General features: G+C 36.6%; 1 protein-coding gene across 4 annotated transcripts in view; it reads right to left on the reverse strand.

Moving 5' to 3' along the window:
- LOC126484113 (cilia- and flagella-associated protein 91-like) overlaps positions 1 to 16,902 on the reverse strand; it is a 347,241-nt gene that overhangs the window by 253,055 nt on the left and 77,284 nt on the right. For all 4 annotated transcript variants that reach the window (XM_050107494.1, XM_050107492.1, XM_050107493.1 and 1 more), the window contains exon 6: positions 4,176 to 4,342. In XM_050107494.1, the coding sequence (XP_049963451.1) occupies positions 4,176 to 4,342 (167 nt within the window). The remainder of the gene's footprint in view (positions 1 to 4,175; positions 4,343 to 16,902) is intronic.

Genomic DNA, 16,902 nt, shown 5'->3' on the forward strand with positions numbered 1-16,902 from the left:
TAGTTTTACACTATAAATATTATTGTAACATACTGAGAAAAGTTGTAAGGAAATCAAGAAATATGTATGTTAGAGAAGAAACTAACAACTCCGGCAATAAAATAAAATCAGTATGGAATGTTGTTAGAAGGAGACAGGAAAAGTAACCACTGGGGTAGGTAGTATTACTATTAAGGAGAATGAGATCATCCTAATCAACAATACACAAGTAGCTAATGTATTTAACAACCATTTCCTATGTGTAGGAGAAAAAATTGGTGAGAGCAGTTCAAAAGAAAAAGCCACGCAGTACATGGAAGAGTCTGTTTTGAAAAAAATTTAGTCAGATTAAGTTTCACCTAACAACCTGTTGTGAAATAAGTAAAATTATTAAAGCTTTGAAAAATAAATGCTCTATTGGAGTAGATGACATCTCTAATAAGATACTAAAACAATGTGGAGCAATTACAGCTGATGTTTTGAGTCACATATGTAATGCATCATTAACTCAAGGTATTTTCCCAGACAGGTTAAAATATGCCGTTGTCAGGCCACTCTACAAAAAGGGGGACACCCACAGATGTCAATAATTACTGGCCAGTATCCTTGCTTACAGCATTTTCAAAAATCTTTGAGAAAGTAATGTACTCAAGGGTGGTTAGCCATCTCAACAGTAATGGGATACTAAGTAAATCACAGTTCGGATTTCAAAAATGCTGTTCCACCGAGACAGCAATATACAATTTCACTGTCCACATAATAGAGTCTTTAAATAGTAAAATGTCACCAATAGGAATTTTCTGTGACTTGTTGAAAGCATTTGATTGTGTGAACCATGACATTATGTTACAGAAATTACAGTTCTATGGTATAAATGGAATAGCACATGAGTGGTTTAAGTCGTACCTACAGAACAGGAAGCAAAAAGTTTCCTTATATGGGTCAAGTGATTTAAATAAGTTTGCCACTTCATCTAACTGGGGTGAAATTACGTTAGGTGTTCCACAGGGATCAATCATGGGTCCCCTTCTGTTCTTGATATATGTGAATGAACTCTCTTCCTATCTGAGACAGGAAGCTGAACTGACACTGTTTGCTGGTGATACAAGCATAATTATTGATCCAATTGAAATTGATACAACTAAGACCTTTGTAAAAGTCATTATGTTGGTTTTCTGCAAATGGGCTTGCTCTAAACTTTGAAAATACACAGTATATCCAATTTTCTGCTGCAAAAAGTACAGTTACTTCAATAAATATAACACATCAACAGGAGTCAGTAGACATGGTAGAGTATACTAAGTCTTTGGGTGTACACATAGATGAGAATCTTACTTGGAAAATTCATATTTTGGATCTTCTAAAGCGACTAGGTTCAGCAACTTTTGCAATCAGAATAATTGCCAATTTTGAGGATATAGAAATAAGTAAGCTAACATACTTCGCATACTTTCACTCTCTGATGTTGTACGGAATAATATTTTGGGGTAACTCAACATTTAGACAAAAAGTATTCACTGCTCAAAAGAAAGTGGTTAGAATAATGTGTGGGGTTCATAGTCGTACATCTTGTAGGCATCTTTTTAAAAGATTGGGAATTCTTGCAACAGCCTCACAGTACATTTACTCAATAATGAAATTTGTTCTCAACAATATGGACCAGCTTAAAAACAACAGTGACATTCATGATTATAATACCAGAAAAAAGAAAGACTTACACTATCCTTTACTCAACCTATCTTTGGCACAGAAAGGGGTAAGATATGCTGCTACAAAAATTTTCGACAAATTACCATATGAAATAAAATATCTGGCAGACAGCAGTAATAGCTTCAAAAATAAATTGAAATCATATCTCCCTCACAACTCCTTCTATACCATAGATGAATTCTTGAATAGAAATAAATAAATCTATAAATATATTTTATGCATTTTGGGCCATTTAAGGTAATGGTAATGGGGTAAATAATAGAAAAATTAATATATTGTTTCGTATGTGCATTTCTTGTGCACTTGACACGTTACACATCATAACAGCTACCGTACCATGCGACTGATCAATGGAACACGCAACCAACTAACTAACTCTACGTAAACACCATTCATATTCAAGCAGTTACCTAATCTCATAATGAGAAGATAAATTCCCTCTGCATAGAATTCTTCCACTTGACATTAGAGCCAATTCATGACATCATCCTGAAGACGAAAACATTTGGAGAAATCACTTACAGCTGAGCCTGAGCTGTAGCATAGAATTTCAAAAATGGCCTCTCCAAACTCTTGCAATGATTCTTGTATTTTTCTGGCAGTGTGTGACTGATTATTGTACAAAAATACATCACTGGTATTCAACGGAGCACACTGGTTGTTTTCAACAGTAATGCTTAGTTTCATTAGTGTCTCACAATGTCTTCAAAACTGACTGCTCTTCCTCATTCCACAAAATCCATAAACAAGATTCCTTCAGTGTCTCAAAAAATTGTAACCATCCCTCTGCATCAGCACACAAACCCATGTCTCATCCCTAGCCACAATTCTGTTCAGCAGACTTTCTGCTTCCATTGTAATGAAAACAAAAATCTGGAAAAGCAGTCATCCAGCGAGTTTAGTTGTTTTCAGAAAAGAGTTTTGGACCATAAACACCACAGAACTTATGACACCCTAATTATTTATTAACAATGTCATGAAATACATCTGCAGAAAGTTGTCCAGCAGTTGGTATATTGTAAAATGCCAGTTTTCACTCATTTTTTCATGATTTTCTGTACTAGTTCATTTCTGACTGCAGAAGGACAGCCCTTTGAACTTGTCACATTTGTTCTAAATGCACAATAAATTCCATGGCAGATCTCAACAGCTTTTGGATTTTTTGGCAGAAAAAACAGTATTACAAAACTAATTTAACATTTAGTGGCATTTTTAATTACAACACTCTTGGTGAATAGAAGCAATACGGTGTTTTTGATGTCTCTGCTACAAGCACACCTACCAACTGTGTGAGTCTGTGTAGTGGCTGCTCAGTTCTCCCTACTACTTACCGAGCAACATCAAAATGGAGGTTACTTTCTTAACAGAGCTCCTATATGATCAATAAAAGGTACCAAACAGCATCGGAACTGTAAGAACCAGATACGTGTACTAGAATATCACTTTTTAAACTGTTCTAGAAGAGGCCAAACGCAATCCAGCTGCAGGAGATTTTGTTCTACTAAAACCTGCTCAAAAGACACGCAAAACAATAACACTGTTGAGGAATTATGACTCCAGACACTTCTACATACACCTTAAAGTCCAGATCTGGTCTTAAATGTGATTTATTTCTCACCATAGAAATGAACAATATCAATAGCAACTATTTTTTTCTACAGCAAAGTGGTTATTTTTGTCTTCACACTGTTCTTAAATAATTTTCTCACAGAAGTGTATCTAGGATTCTATATTAAATAGTTTGAGGTGTCTTGGTGCATACAACTTGAAGGAATTACTTTTACAGGAATATGAAGACCATTCCCAGTTCCTTTTGTGCCAACTCAATACTACAAAAAACATACAAGACATGAAAGTGACATATAAGGGAAACTTTTGATGTTAACTTTCATGTGCCATTCAAGAAAACTTTATGAGGGGTTCTGCATCCCAATAAGAGTGGATAAATTAGGGTACATTTTTATAAAATCACTGTCCACATTTCTCACTCAAAACTCAATGTTTGTTCACCCCACTGTAAAAAAATGTTCAGTCTGACTTTGGTGTGCACCAAGTGCATGTATTCATCCAGAGTTTGGAGACAAATATCCCTTCCTAACAATATTGTGCACTTTGCTCATTCTACTCACTATTCAGTTGCTTCCAACTATACTGTTAGTTCAAGTTGATATTCTCACATTTTATATTTGGTGTATATTTAAGTTGATCTCATTTTTCAGTTTCATTAACAGCAAAATTCATGGTGCTTTTCTAGCTATCCATTGAAGTTTAAAATTTTGTACAGAAATTCAGACTTGTCCTTGACCTTTAAAGCATTGACTACCAGAAACTAACACGAAATTTCAGAACTAACACGCACTACTTGACTTACTGCTGTTTCAGTTGCAGGTGGGTGTATCTGCAGTTTCTTGCCAGACTTTGCACATTTTCAACTTCTCAATTCACACATTTTTAACTTATCCAAATATGGCCATAATAATACATACCTTCTCCCTGAAGGACCATTCATCTCGTTCAATAGCTTCTAGAATATCCTTTCTTTTTTGAATATTTTCAGGATTGTCCATTGGAGGTAGTACTTTTTCCCATGCTCTTTTGATGCGTAATCGTTCAATTATTTCTACTTCATGCATTCCAGCAGGGAGTCCATTTTCTGAAAATCAACAATTGTTATAGCATGAAAATATCAGAAATTTTACACACAATAGTCTGCGAAATTATGAAGCCCAATGGTGGCAATCTGACTGCTATGTAATCAGTTTTAAGAAACTATCATCGTCATGTTTCCAATAAATATACCTACATATGCCACAAATAATATGTTTTCGGCCATTTAACTAAGCATGAATCCATTATAATGCCTGACAGTACACAGCTAACAAGCAAAGTTGTGGCACTGTTTACACTGTGGCCAAGTGCCTATAACATTTTCCAAGTATGATCAAGAATGAATTTAACTGATAAAAATTCAAATGAGAGAGATAGGGCAGACTTTAAATGCCCCATCAGCAGGTACAGCATTAGAAGTATTATTCTGAGGCATTATTTATAGCAAAGAATTATTCAAAGACTTAATAAATGAATACATACAAATTGAATGAACAGAACAATAGAAACTTGTAATATTTTTACAAATACAGTAATAGTGTAGCACTTCTTAACTTGATCACTTGTATAATAATAATAATGTAAAAAGCAACAAAATTGGTAAAATGAGACATGCAGAAACTGCAACATATCAGTTATAAGTTATTTCCTGCCACCTTCCAGGACTGAGCTATGTAGTTCACTGCAGTGATTCATGTTCGTCATTCTCTTTCTCTTCAGTTTATCATTTCTCAGCTCTACGACATTCTGAATATAAGATATCCACAATATTTAGCTGTGTTTGCAATGGAGGAAAATTTACAGAAGAGGGTGATTTACTGTTTCACAGGGATGCAAGCTGAAGTCCTTGAAGTCCTGGAACAAGCTAACTCTTTTATTAATTTAGATGGCTTAATCACTGGAGACAGGCCAGCCAAAACAGGAGTGGAACTATATATAGCCAAAAACAAAAATAAGAAACTCTTAAACCTCTAAAGGTGACAGACTAAAAATCAGGATAAAATGTTTGAAATAATGTTTATGGAGTTTGGTATTTTGGACTCATAGGGAAGAGGGGGAGGAAAAAAGACAAGGTTTTTTTTATGTGCTGTTACAAGCTCATCTTAATTCAAATGGACTAAAAAGGTCACAAATTATGACATTCTTAGAAGACTGAGTGAGAAGAACGGCTTTGCAAAAGCAACTGTAGAAAGAAAGACTTCAGATTAATTCAACAATCCCTGTTCATCAATACATGGGCTCTGCTTGCTCTTGATTTAGCTGTGGTAATTCATTCACATTACCACTTCACAATCATGTCACCAGCAGTAAACTTGGGAAGGTTTAGAAGTGTTGAAATGTCCCTAAAGGATTTGTTACTCAGTTGACATGCAATGACTAGTCCACGTTTGAAGTCACTGACCTCTCTCAATTGACCCATTCTGCTGTTAATGTTTCTCTACTGACATCACAATACTCCCCATCTTTTTTATACTGGCAAGTCCACCTCTCATGACATCTAGTGGTAAATTCTGCATTACATACAGGCATCCAAATACTTCTGAACAGATAGTGTTGCACAAGCACATATGATAATGATTTTACCTACTACATTTTGTAGAAGTTTTGAAAATTTACTCATATATGTCTTTTGGTGTGCTGATTACAAGTTTCCTTTTCACCAGCTCAAATGTTCACTGGAAATATTTCAACAATGGATGCTCACTTCTCCACTTATCAGAACACCTCACAACCAGTGTCCAGAGAGCTTAGAGCTGACTTCATGTTGACCAATGCATGTACTGTTGGCTGGAAGAGTGGATATGGTGCCTCACATTACAGGAGAGGCTCCATTATGGTAATGTGGCTTCATATAGAGTCTGCCTGCCTCGTCTCTGTCAGTCTAGCAGCCTCTACTGCCCCTTGCCCCCCTTTCCTCTCCTCAGCTGCTCTCTTCCACTCCCCCTCCCCCCTCCTCCTCTGTACCTAACACAAAACACCACAATCAGATATGGCCAATAGTTCAATCACATGTTACTGAGTTCAGGGATACTGTAAAACAGTAGCTGCACCCATACTTGTCTCAAGTCATTTGAAAAGTTATAGCCTGTTTGTCCTCCATTATTGTGTTCAGTTTAGGGCAACTTCTCTGTCTTTGATTTTAATTTTGAGGGGATTATAGAATTCCAGGTGGCCTCTTTGACCAAACAGTACAGCCCGGCTTTGCTGTCAAGAACACCATCCTTGACTGGCAGAACATAATGTCATCATCCTTCAGTATTGCAGACTTCACATTTTTACATTCACATATCAACATGAGGTGCTGTATCTTGTCTCTTCTAACGAGTATTGCCTTGTGAGTCTTGCCATTCCACATACAGCTTTCCTCCTTAAGAGTTATATATAAGCAACTGACTGATTTATTATATGTGACACACTATGTGCTGCTCGTAGTGGAAGTCAACTTAACATTCTTTCAAGAAGAGGAATTTCAAATGCAGCAAGTAGCCAGACAGCTGTTGGACTGTGCACCAATTTTGAAATGATATGGTAAAGCAGAGATACTATGTTCCACACAGAATAAAGCACAATTAACTGGAAACATCCTAGGAACAGTTATGCAGTGTTACTGACACTATCCACTATATAAGATTAAAAAGAGCTTGGTTTAATGCCAATGGGGTATCAATAAAGAAACTTCATGATGCCAAATGCTGGAATGTTGCTATTCATCAAGAGATATCACTTACTGAAGACAGCCGAAGCCCTCTTCCTCAACGTAATGTGTGATAAGCTCACTGAGAAGATAATCTGCTTGCCAATATCCAGCACATTAAGGATACATGAATACCCTCCACACAACCATTCAGTTGGGGTTACAGCATAAACTCAGCCCTAATTTAATGTCTGCTGAAATGTTCTGCATTCACTAACCAACATTGCCAGCCAAATTACAGCTCTGCTACAAATACTTTATCACATTAAAGAATCATTCTTACCTCATTGTTATGCTCCTGCTAAAATGCTACTATCTTGACATAACAACAATCTCCTGATGAAGATATGTCTACCTTTATCAGGTTTTAACTGTGACCTTGGAAGTAACTGACTGCACACTTTTCCTGTAGCCTGGGGCATCTTAAATAAGCAGATTACTTGGAAGACTCATGAATTTCTGATTGTCAGTAAGGATCATCAGTCACATACAACAGTGTCACTAGCCAACTTGCACAGCTGTACCTAGACCTAAAACTACATTTGTTCTGACGTGGTCTGTTGAAACAGAACCCATGATTGTGAAATTGCCCTTTTATTAGCCCTGCGTTTAGCACATTCTGCAACAGTTGGTTGTTCATTGTCCCTACATCACTGACTGTGACCAAGGCTTACTATGGTGCTGCATACATCACTTATTCATATCGTACCATGTTAACTGGCAGTGGTTTATACTGTTCAAGATAATTCATCATGACAACATGTCATCGTTGCCAGACTTTACTGACACCCATTTGCTACAGTCAACAGATCAGCTAGTGGTTGTGAAAGCAGACAAATCATCTTAGACTGTGCTCTTTCCACATTACTTACTTGTACCAGCAAAAGATTACACTCACTGTAACATTTCCACTTTCTGTTTTCTCACTCATTATCTTGCTTCCATTAGGAGCAGCCATGGCACTCCTGTACAAGGAAGGATATTGTAAATCACTTTGAAATCTTCCATGGGAAGCACTTCCTGAGCCTCACCTGCCCAGTAACTATCACTGATAGAGGACACATGGATTCTGACCATGCAGCCTCAAACTTAGCATGTAAGATATTACTTGGTAGCTGCTACCTACCTCATTTCACATTGATTTTGCTATGGCATCAATTCATCACAACACTTCACTTGAAGGTGGTAAGCAGAAGAGACATGTGATAGCCATTTTCCTGAGTTATGCTATAAAGAGAAAGCAACCCAGGAATTCTAGAGTTCAAGCTATGCAAAAGTAATTGTAAGTAACAGTACCAGTTTCAATTTCAATGTGCAATTTCAGAAATATATTGCTATAGTTGTTTTCACAGTTTTTTTAATAAATATGTAAGGCATGTGCATTTTGTAAAATACCTGTAAGTGTTGTTCTATGGCTTACCATATTTATTAGCGTGGAACATGATATTTTGTGAAAAATTAAATTGATTTTCCGTAGTAAGTAGTGATTCATGACATTATGGATATTATACTGACCAACAATGATACCCTGATAATGGGTTGGTACATATGAAACATTGATAACCTTAGAACTTGTGATTCATATCTTGTCAGGAGGCAGCAATGTTAACAGTCTATACAGTTCATTTAGCTCTTTGGTGTGAGGCCTCTATAATTAGTTTAATTTTTTCCCTGAATTGATTAATTAATATTTCATAGTAATGGGCAGTGGTAAAGTCACTGGTATGTTTACTCTATTTCATGAAACTTTTACTATTTTATGGGTGCCTGTAGTTTGAACAACTTTTAATTTCTTTATTAAATGTTGCTTGCATGAGACATAAAGGTTTCAAGAAACATGTAATTTTCACAAGTTACACATGGTTGGAGTGTTTTGGTGTATGTACACAAGGTGTATTACTTTGATTAACACTATCTTTTTAGCATAAGTTACCAAACATAACTAATATTCACAGCTTAAAGGTACCTTTTGTGATGATTGCATTTGTAGATTGTAAGAAAAGGGAATATGTTGATAATAAAAGTTGTAGATCTTCATTTTAACAGGATTTAACTGTCTGAGGCTATTGGGTAAAACTCCCCAAATCTCTAAGAGAAACTTTAGCCTGATGTTAAAAAACAAAAAACAAAAATACTGTTCACAAGCTTTACAGAATCGTGCCTAAACAATTTTGTAACTTGTCTCCTTACCATCTGAATGCCCTAATATTGTATAGCAGTTCCCGAATGTTCTGTGCCAATATCCATTGTACAAGTGTTACAGATAATGGCTTTACCTGTCCCTCATGCTATCTGACTGTTGTTGGGTGGGCTGCCCTCACCAAATGGCTGTGTCTCCCTTCAGAACACTGTGGCTTTGGGATGTCAACCTCCTGTGGCGTTGCCACCAAATCAATGGTAAGGTCAGTGATAATGGGGCATTTTTCTTACATAAAAAAAATTTTAGCCTTCTCTGTAAGCCCACTTGGCACTCTTGTCCCCAGCTACCAATGTATCGATATATCTTAAGTCTCCTACTTGGGAAATCTGTCTTCTACTGCTGCTCCATTCCTGCATTAACATCTTCCAAGGTAGGGGAAGGAATGTGCAGGACACTGCCAGCCTACAGGATAATTGGACTTTTTATTGTTAATTTAAAATTTTTCCTACTTAAATATTCACTTCTAGTATGCCTGTATCAACTGTTGTAGCCTGCGTGCAAGACAGAAGCGTCAGCTCATTGTAAAGATTGTTTGTACTGGTAAAGAACTTCGAAAGGCAAACTTCTCCCGCACAGTGTCTGAGTAATCATCATCAGAAAGCGCAAAAATTTGTGACAATGTTCCACAGTTGAAGCTCAGTTCTTTACCATGTAAAAACTGGACTGACGTATCATATAAAAATAGAAGTTTGAAAACAAAAAAGGAATTGGGTGTGATAATTGATACTTAAAAAATAAATTTCTTGTAAGTGAAGAGACTGAACCAATAGTTGAAATGAACTTGTAAACCAACTATGTGGACATAATCATGAAACAAGGTCTAAATTGAGGATTAGTAAAAACAATGGTGCCGAGAAATTGTGCCTACCAGTTGCATAAAAATGGATATAATGTTAAAGACACTGTCAACAAAAATCTTCAACAGCACAACTATGAATGTAATGTATTATTTTTAATGTACAGCCTCACAAAAACGTGACAAAACTTCTCAAAGAACACAATAAATGCTAAGCAATAGGTATCGTCAAGCCTGGGTAACAACAAAAAATATTATAAATGTTAATTCACATGACAAAAAGGTAACAAAAAATGAGCATGTGGTGCCTATAGCAGTAAAAAGCAAGGCAAATAACTACTAACAGAACTAAAGAAATTCTTAGAACTTTATAATCAACGAAATACAATAGTCACAGCTTTACAATACAGATATTACTTCATGTATTACTCATGTGTGAACAAAGAAATATGAAAAACTAACATTAAAATAAAACAAAAGTGTTCTTTAGCTGTGAAGACAGGTCGTGAGTCATGCTTGGGTAGCTCATATGGTAGAGCACTTGCCCGTGGAAGGCAAAGGTCCCGAGTTTGAGTCTCGGCCCAGTACACAATTTTAATCTGCCAGGAAGTTTCATATCAGTGCACACTCCACTGCAGAGTGAAAATCTCATTCTGGAAACATCCCCCAGGCTGTGGCTAAGCCATGTCTCTGCAATATCCTTTCTTCCAGGAGTTTTAATTCTGCATGGTTTGCAGAAGAGCTTCTGTGAAGTTTGGAAGGTAGGAGACAAGGTACTGGCAGAACCGATGCTGTGAGGATGGATCGTAAGTCGTGCTTGGGTAGCTCAGATGGGAGAGCACTTGCCTGCGAAAGGCAAAGGTCCCGAGTCTGAGTCTCAGTCCAGCACACAGTTTTAAACTGCCAGGATGTTTAAAAGTGTTCTTTGTTTGCAAAATGCAGTGTTCTAGATACAGGCTAACTGGACAGATGCTAGCAAGGCCGGCAAGGAATGCATCTTAACTATGAAGGAAAGTACTTTACACATAAAAATGTAAATGAAAGCAATGCACTCAGGGAGAAAGAGAACAGTGTAATTCATTTGTGTGTAGGCAACATCATTAGTGCCAGAAGAGTAACAGCATTTTTTATGGGGTGTCACACATCATACTCAATGAAAGGAACGAATACAAGCAGGAAACAGGTCAAGGTTTGCTCTGGGAAAGCTGTTAACGTCCTGGCTTCTATTCAGATCCTCAAAGACAAAGATCTACAAGACAATAATACAACCCATAGTCTTTATGGAGCAGAGACCTACAACATCACCCAAAAGATGGAAAGAAAACACCTGACATTTGAGAATGCCATTCTCAGATGGATTTTTGGGCCAGTAAAGGATGGAGATGAATGGAGGAAAAGAAAGAACTGTGAATTGCATGAGCTATACAAGTCTATGAACATCATGGCAGTGATCAAAGAAAGAAGACTGAAGTGGAATGGATATGTAATGTGTCGAGAAGGCCATATCATCAGGCAGGTAGTTGAGGAAAATACTAGAGGGAAAAGACCAGGGAGAGGACCACAACTCTGAGAGAGGATATGAGTATTCTGGCTGTCTGAAGAAGAATACATGGACCAAGGACGCTGGAGGATGCTGATTGGTGAGGCCAAAGACCGAGTGCGGTTTGTGTGGCCAACGCAGTAAGTAAGTAAATACCTCACACATCATTTTTTATGGCATGTCACACACGAGATAAGCAGTCCAAGCCATGTATTCAAAATAAGCCTAAGGTGCCCTAAACAGAACTAACAAATTGTGCACTGAGAAAAATTGCTCTTGTACTACACAACCTAATACAAAGGTGAATAAGTCTCAAGCTTTCTCTTCAAAACATAAGAGGTCTGAAGAATAAAATGGACCAATTGGTAATACATCTAGAAGGTGAAGAACAAGGAAATGAACTTGATATTCTATGTTTCTCTGAATATCATATTAAAAACAGAATTCACGTGTTACAGATGGAATACTTTTGTTTAGCTGCTCATTATTGTAGGTCTTGTATAGAAAAAAGTGGAGTTGCAATTGTTAGAAATAATGTAGTATATAAATCTCTAGATTTAAGCGAATACTGTGCTGAAAAACACTTTGTGGTGTGGGGCATTGACAAGGGGATGGCATGACCCTGGGACAATGGATTTACTTCAAACTTTGCGTACCTTTAGTTGGCCATTAAAACAACATATGTGCAAGTAGTAAGGTGCACTACTCTGGAAATTTCGAGAAAACCACAAGAGAAGTTTTACGCATCTATTACATAGCTGATGTATCTGTGCATAAGTACTGATGTTAAGAGTTCATAGTGGTCAAGTGCTTAACATTCGAGCTCCGTGAAACAAACATGTGTGAGGCAATGGTTCAACTCCTGCTCAAACTTTCGTTTTTGTAGTACAAGTGTAAATTCTGTGATATTAAAAAAAAGTCGTACCTACACTTTGTTCTTGCTACATTAGCAATGTCTCACTGCTATGCAGGTTAACTGCCAAATGGGGCCTGCCTCTGTGTCTGCAGCTCAAAGTGCTGAGGTGCAAAGTAGTTCCAGATACCTTACCAAATTGCATGTATAACGGATTTCACAAATCATGACAAGCATACATTTTCAGGGAAACTACATGTGTTTCTTCATTTACTAATCAATAGTTATAAATATGTATATTCTAATAATTAAATTTAATTAAAAATAGTAAGTAGTCAAATAACAAGAAATTCACTAAAACTTCATGCAAATACACGAGGATTTTTTAAAATTAGATTGGTAGGACCCTTAGAAAATGTATCAGATCTACTAGGGAGACTGCCTACACTACGCTTGTCTGTCCTATTTCAGAATATGGCTGTACAGTGTGGGATCCTTACCAGATAGGATTAATGGAGTACATTGAAAAAGTTCAAAGAAGGGCAGCACGTTTTGTATTATCTTGAAATAGGGGAGAGAGTGCCACTGAAATGATAAAGGATTTGGGATGGACATCATTAAAACAAAGGCATTTTTCGGCATTTTTTATTGCCGCAGAATCTTCTCACGAAAATCCAAATCACCAACTTTCTCCTCCGAATGCATAAATATTTTGTTGACATCAACCTACAGAGGGAGACACCATCACCATGATAAAATAAGGGAAATCAGAGCTCATAAGGAAAGGTATAGGTGTTTGTACTTTCCGCGCCCTATTAGAGGTTGGAATAACAGAGAATTGTGAAGGTGGTACAATGAACCCTCTGCCAGGCACTTAAATGTGATTTGTAGAGTATCCATGCAGATGTAGATTAGCTCTCAAATGTCATATATACTAAATAATATGACCAGTGATGAAAAAATATAGATTAAAAATTACGTTTCAGCAACAGTCAAACCATCACTTTATACACGTTCGCCTTATGAGGCTCGAACAATCACCACTTGACCACCAAGAACTCTAGCACCCCGTACATATGCACAGATATATCAGTTACATAACAGACACATAAAACTTCGCTCACAATTTTCTCAGAATTGCCAAAGTAATGCACCTTACTACTTGCACATTATATGTTGTTATAATGGCCTACTAAAGGTGTACAAAGTTGGAAGTAAATCTGCAGTCCCAACATCATGGCCTCCCCTTGTAAGATAACAGTAGATATTACAACAGTTCTTATGTTGTCAATTTCCAGGATACATGATGGAAATTTGAATTTTTACCTGAGACTCTGAATCACTCTTGTCATATCCATCTGGAAAAATTAATCATTCACTGTAAGGGGTAACTTCCAGGTGAATATTTTTAACAGATAACAGAAACAAAACAAATCTTGAACATCTGATGTGCTCTTACACTTTAGGATCAGTGGTAGACTCTCCAAGAGGGCTGCTTCGAGAATATTTTTCCACGGAAATGACTTAGTATTTGGGACTGCCCTCCCCTTTTCACCCGTGTCAGATTTCACTACTAATTGTGATACATACTGTATACAAATCTTGCACTTGGGTTCCTAGCACCCCTTTCAGCTTGGTGCAACAAATGGCCAATACTAATTGTGATACATCCTGTATGGAAATGTCATAGCCCTCGGTTTGGCACACCAAGCAGCAGCTTGTGTCACTTAGAACTTAAACTGGCCCTGCTCTCCAACTAGAGTATAGCCAATTCTAGTGCTGTAATAGATAACATCTTTATACAAAGGAATACATATAATTACTTAAGTGTCAAAAATATTCTAAATAGCCTCTTTGGTCCTGAAGGACAGTTTCTCATCTTAGTTCAAGTAAATGTACAGAGAAAAGTAAATTTCATTTGGAAGAACTTGACGAAAAGCACCATGGAAAACTTGAATCATCAATTCCAGCTTGTGGACTGGTCTCCTGTTGGTCTTAATTCCAAGTTTGATAAATTTATCAATGAGGTTACATGTCTATTTGTAAAAATATTTTAAAAAAACTACTGCGAGAAAACTTGGTTAAAACAGAGTATACACCTTGCATTACTACGAGAATTAAAATTTCTTGTAGAATGAAAATGGAGCTTTATGCAGCAACGGAGAGATCAAATGATCTCAATAAGATTAAGCATTACAAACTGTACAATAGAATTCTTAATAAGACCATAAAAACATTGAAGAACATGTTCTTAAAATCAGAAATCAAAAACTCAAAGGGTAACGTAAATACTACCTGCAGTTTCATAAATAAGGAACCAGAGAAAACTGCAATCTGTAGAGAAAATACCCAAATAAAAAATGAAGGTAATCTTGTTAGTGATCCAAAAATAGCAGCTGATGTATTCAACAAACTTTTTTAACAGAACAATAACATAACAAATAGGATTGGGAGACTCCATAAATCAAGTCAACAATTCAGTGCAAGTCAGTATATCTAGCACAGTACAATAGATCCACATAAGAACAGTCATTGTACAGGAAACTGAAAGAATCATGAAGTCTCTGAAACATAAAAACCTTACTGGAACTGACAACTTATCTAAAAGCAAGGAAAAGTTGCTGACAGACTTAAGTATGCAGTTGTAAAACCACTGTATAAGAAGAGAGATAAGTTAGACACTACTACCTATCAGTCAATCTCATGATTCACAAGTTTTTCCAAGGTTTTAGAGAAATTAACACTTACCGCGATTGCTAAGCACCTTAGTGACCATAATATTGTCAGCAAAAGTCAGTGTGGATTTCAGAAAGGATTACAAACAGAAAATGCAATATTTGTATTTACTGCCAATGTTTTGGAGTCCAGCAACAAAAAAAAAAGGATGGAATAGTTTGTGACCTAACAAAAGCTTTTGACTGTGTCACTCATCAAATACTTTTATACAAAACCAGGTACCTACATATAGATGGTGCAGCAAGGAAGTGGCTTGGATCATGCCTTTCTAACAGAATGCAGAAAGTTGTATTGTATAGTTGAGAGATGCCTTTTATTATGACCTACCTCTTTGTAAAAGACAATGTAAATTCACCATCTCTGCTGATGACACTGCAGTACCTGCTGATAATTCATTTGATGAACTTGAGGTGCCAACTAATAAGGTTTTCAGAGCTATCGTTAGCCGGTTTAACATACATGGTCTTTCTGTTAATTTCACTCAATCTCTAAAGATGAAGAAATGGGAGAAAAACTAGGTGACCAGTAGATAGCTACGGTGGATGCTTCAAAATACCAAGGCTTACATATTGATAGTAAACTATACTGCTCAAGCCACATTTTTTACCTGTGCAAAAGATTGTGTTTTGCAAGTTATTTTCATGCCATTATGGCATATTAATCACATTACTGAGAGAAAACCTGGTTAAATCAGAGTATACACCTTGGATTACCAAGGTATTAAAAATTCTTGTAGAACATACGGGGAGCTTTATGCAGCAACAGAGAGATCAAATGATCACAATAAGATCACATATGCAGAAAAAGGAGCCATATGCAGAGAAAGGAGCTACACGAGAGAAAGGAGCTATAAGAATCACAAGTGGATCCACCCCAGAACCGCATGCAAAAATCTTTTTAATGAACTTGAAATCCTCACATCCACTGGATGATGTATATTCTCCTTGACGTGTTTCATAGAGAAAAACATTTCCTATTGAAACCCAGGAGTTAGTACCACAACCATGATACTAGTAGGACAGACGATATCCACTATTAGCATACAGACTCGAGTAAGTACAGAAAGAAGCCATTTCTGTGGATATTAGATTTTTAATGCCCTCCCTTCACAAATTATTCTTTAGTGAATTATTTATTAGTGGGTGATGAGCTTTTCTTCTCTTTAAAAAATAAATAATTTAAAAAATTAAAATAATACAAATTTAAGGTATTTCTTATTGAACGAGTCATATTACACTACAGAAGAGTTCCTGACCACAATATACATAGTATCCATGAAACACAGATACATTATGAATTTTTTTTTTTTTTTTTTTTTTTTTTTTTTTTTTTGCGTGAATGTTTATTTATTACTATAAACATGTTGAAATACTTTTATTTTTCAGAATGAGATTTTCACTCTGCAGCGGAGTGTGCGCTGATATGAAACTTCCTGGCAGATTAAAACTGTGTGCCCGACCGAGACTCGAACTCGGGACCTTTGCCTTTCGCGGGCAAGTGCTCTACCAACTGAGCTACCAAAGCATGACTCACGCCCGATACCCACAGCTTTACTTCTGCCAGTATCTCGTCTCCTACCTTCCAAACTTTACAGAAGCTCTCCTGCGATAGCCCGCGAAAGGCAAAGGTCCCGAGTTCGAGTCTCGGTCGGGCACACAGTTTTAATCAGCCAGGAAGTTTCACTTTTATTTTTCTTTAACAGAACCTAAGTTACAGATACTTTAATAAGAAATTGTTTAGTACTATTTACATAATACCATAGAATTTAACAACAACAAACTTGTAA

The sequence above is a fragment of the Schistocerca serialis genome, chromosome 6 (assembly GCF_023864345.2).
Source record: "Schistocerca serialis cubense isolate TAMUIC-IGC-003099 chromosome 6, iqSchSeri2.2, whole genome shotgun sequence".
Taxonomy (NCBI): domain Eukaryota; kingdom Metazoa; phylum Arthropoda; class Insecta; order Orthoptera; family Acrididae; genus Schistocerca; species Schistocerca serialis.